The sequence below is a fragment of the Echinops telfairi genome, unplaced genomic scaffold, assembly GCF_000313985.2.
Source record: "Echinops telfairi isolate 266 unplaced genomic scaffold, ASM31398v2 ScPeMD7_11;HRSCAF=52, whole genome shotgun sequence".
NCBI lineage: Eukaryota > Metazoa > Chordata > Mammalia > Afrosoricida > Tenrecidae > Echinops > Echinops telfairi.
This window is the reverse complement of record NW_022103908.1, coordinates 7,056,327-7,058,847: the sequence shown is the minus strand read 5'-3', so window position 1 is coordinate 7,058,847 and position 2,521 is coordinate 7,056,327. Positions and strand designations below refer to the sequence as shown.

Here is a 2,521-nt window from a genome sequence, read left to right as displayed (position 1 = left end):
AGAGGGGTTCCAGTACCAATACGTTTTTAACATAATGGTGCAATACATAAACATGTGTCACCCTCAATAGTAAACATTCAGCTGTTAGTCTGCTTGGTCTGATTTCTTGCAATTAAGATATAATTATAGACTATTAAGTTCACCCTTTTATATGGCTCAGTGGTTTTCAGAATATCTAAGAACTTGCATATCAATTTCTACTGATTCCTGTTTGTCTAGTTTTCTAAAAATAATAAAAAACAAAAGTGCAACTTCTGTTCAGTATACATCATTCGCTCCTTGTGCAATTTTGCTGCTGAAAACGAAGTCTGTGATGTTAGGGCGATGTCAGCCGCCTGCCAGCAAGCAATCCGGGCTCAGACAGTCTCAACAACGGCAGCAATTTCCTTGAACTGTTTGTAGAAATTCTGGAGGAAAATGGAAAATAGGATGTTCATTTCACTTTCAGAGGATACCCTGGTGGTTCTTTTAATTCTAGGTTAAGTTAACATGCCAAGTTTTCATCTTAACGTTAAATCCTCACTACGATTGAAGGTTGCTTTTAGGAACAAGTGGGTGAAATCTGTTGCTACAAGCAAATACTACTATATACTTGGATAAATCGCCCTTGGCTAAATTTTAAAAAAACAAAAGTCCTGCATGCTAAAATTCTTTGAAATCAGAAATACTCATCAAATACCCAGCATTGTCTCAAACATCCAAGATAAAAATACAAGTACAGTTTCCAGGCCTCAGCACATCTTAAATCCAGTGTAATACTTCATTTCAGGATGGTAAATGCTTTTCTAATTACGGTATGGGTTCTAGTGCAAGAGAGAGACTTAACACTGGCAATAGTGTAAATGCTAGAAGCTAATTTCTCTTTCATTTAAAAATCTAACCTGTGGGCTGGGATATTTTCTCAATATTCAATTGCTCTTGTATATAAAGCTTTGTTACATTAAAAAAAAAAATTCTAACCTGGTCTGTTGTCTTTCCTATACAAATCGCCCTTTTTTAAAAACCTAAGATAGGATCAAGCAAATTGTTTGCCTTTCTTCTCCTACACCTGCCAAGAATTGGCCAGGAAGCAAGGGAGGCAGATATGAAAGTTATCTAGGTGAAGAGGAAAATAATACCCCAAATGAAGAGGGAGCAGGAACAGGGTGAGCCATGGGGGGCGAGGGGAGGGCAGGGGGAGAAGGGCTGACTTGTTGTTGAAGTCTTTAATGAGAAAATTATGGCCTGACATGTACAACCCACCTAATCCACAATAAACATTTTCACAAGTATACATATATATATGTGTGTGTGTATATATATATATATGTATGTATATATATATATATATATAGGAAAGTTACCTATAGCACTTAGAATAGCCCCTTGATGGTTTACTTATGTGCATTTTCTTTATGGGGTCTTAAGAGTACACGGAATTGATTTGCAACTTAAGAGTAAATGTATTTTAAGTCAGATAGAAATCAGAGATTCTTTACAGAATGAAGCCAGCTGTAACTATTTCTTTCAGCTAGTGATAAAGGCAGAAATTACGAGTCCAGAAAATTTTCCTTAGTGCTCAGTCCTGTAAGGCAACTAACTGGCAGGCTTAATTTGCTCATTAAGTTATCGTTAAGCAATATACTATTACCTTTTTAAAAACCTGTTCCAAATTGTAATGATTTTTTTTAACTATAAGAAAAATATTTCTAGAGGTAGAATCAGGAAGCAAGAATTCTGCACAGAAATTAAGATTTCGGCCAGCACTGACATGCCCCAAGCACTGAAGGTCACAATGACAATTCTTGGCTAAAGCTGCCCATCACAGATGACCTGACTGCTGCTGGTATTTGAAATACTGGTGGTAAACTTCCCGCATCCAACTGCAAACAGAAAGCCCTTAAAGTCTTCCTTTGCAAAGGTACCAGTTACAGAAAAATGCACACACCTGAAACTGTGGAATTGTCATCTCAAAAGACTTGTTCTCCACTTGGCCCGAACGGTCGACTACTTTCAGCATCACTGCAACGTATGGATACTTGAGAGACCTGCAACTGTCCGAGCTCACGGCCATGCCCAGCTTCCACTGCAAATCCACGAGCTTCCATCAATCAGGAGAGAAGGCAACGTCAATAAGGGCACGCCCTTGGATGCAGCCACATATTCAGTCTGACTGCTCTCACTCTCAATTTGTCATTTCCAGGCTGTCATAAAGTACCATCATTTGAGTGTGCCAGAGGACCAATGATCAAATGGAAATGGAGAGGGATAATAGGGATAGGATGCAAAGAGTTTTCAACTCAAACTCACTGCATCCTATAGGACAGAGCAGAAATGGCCTCATGGGTTTCTGAGATTGTGTCTGTATGGGAGTAGAAAGCTGCATTTTTCTCCCTCGGAGTTGCTGGTGGTTTTGAACAGTTGACCTTGCAGGTAGCAACCCAATGTGCAATGCACTACAGCACTCCTTTTGTAAAGAGTTAAAAAACCTTTACGTTTTTTCTTTTTTAAAAAGAGTGTCCTCATACTGAAGACAAGACAC

At 38.7% G+C, this 2,521-nt stretch overlaps 1 protein-coding gene across 1 annotated transcript in view; it reads right to left on the bottom strand.

The window, feature by feature from the left end:
* Window positions 1-216: 216 nt before the first annotated feature.
* Window positions 217-2,521, bottom strand: part of COMMD6 (COMM domain containing 6) — a 14,088-nt gene continuing 11,783 nt past the window's right edge. Inside the window, exons 3-4 of the mRNA XM_013006895.2 lie at window positions 1,928-2,080; window positions 217-407 (exon numbers count right to left, since the gene is read on the bottom strand). Of these exons, the coding sequence (XP_012862349.2) occupies window positions 357-407; window positions 1,928-2,080 (204 nt within the window). The 3' untranslated portion in view covers window positions 217-356. The remainder of the gene's footprint in view (window positions 408-1,927; window positions 2,081-2,521) is intronic.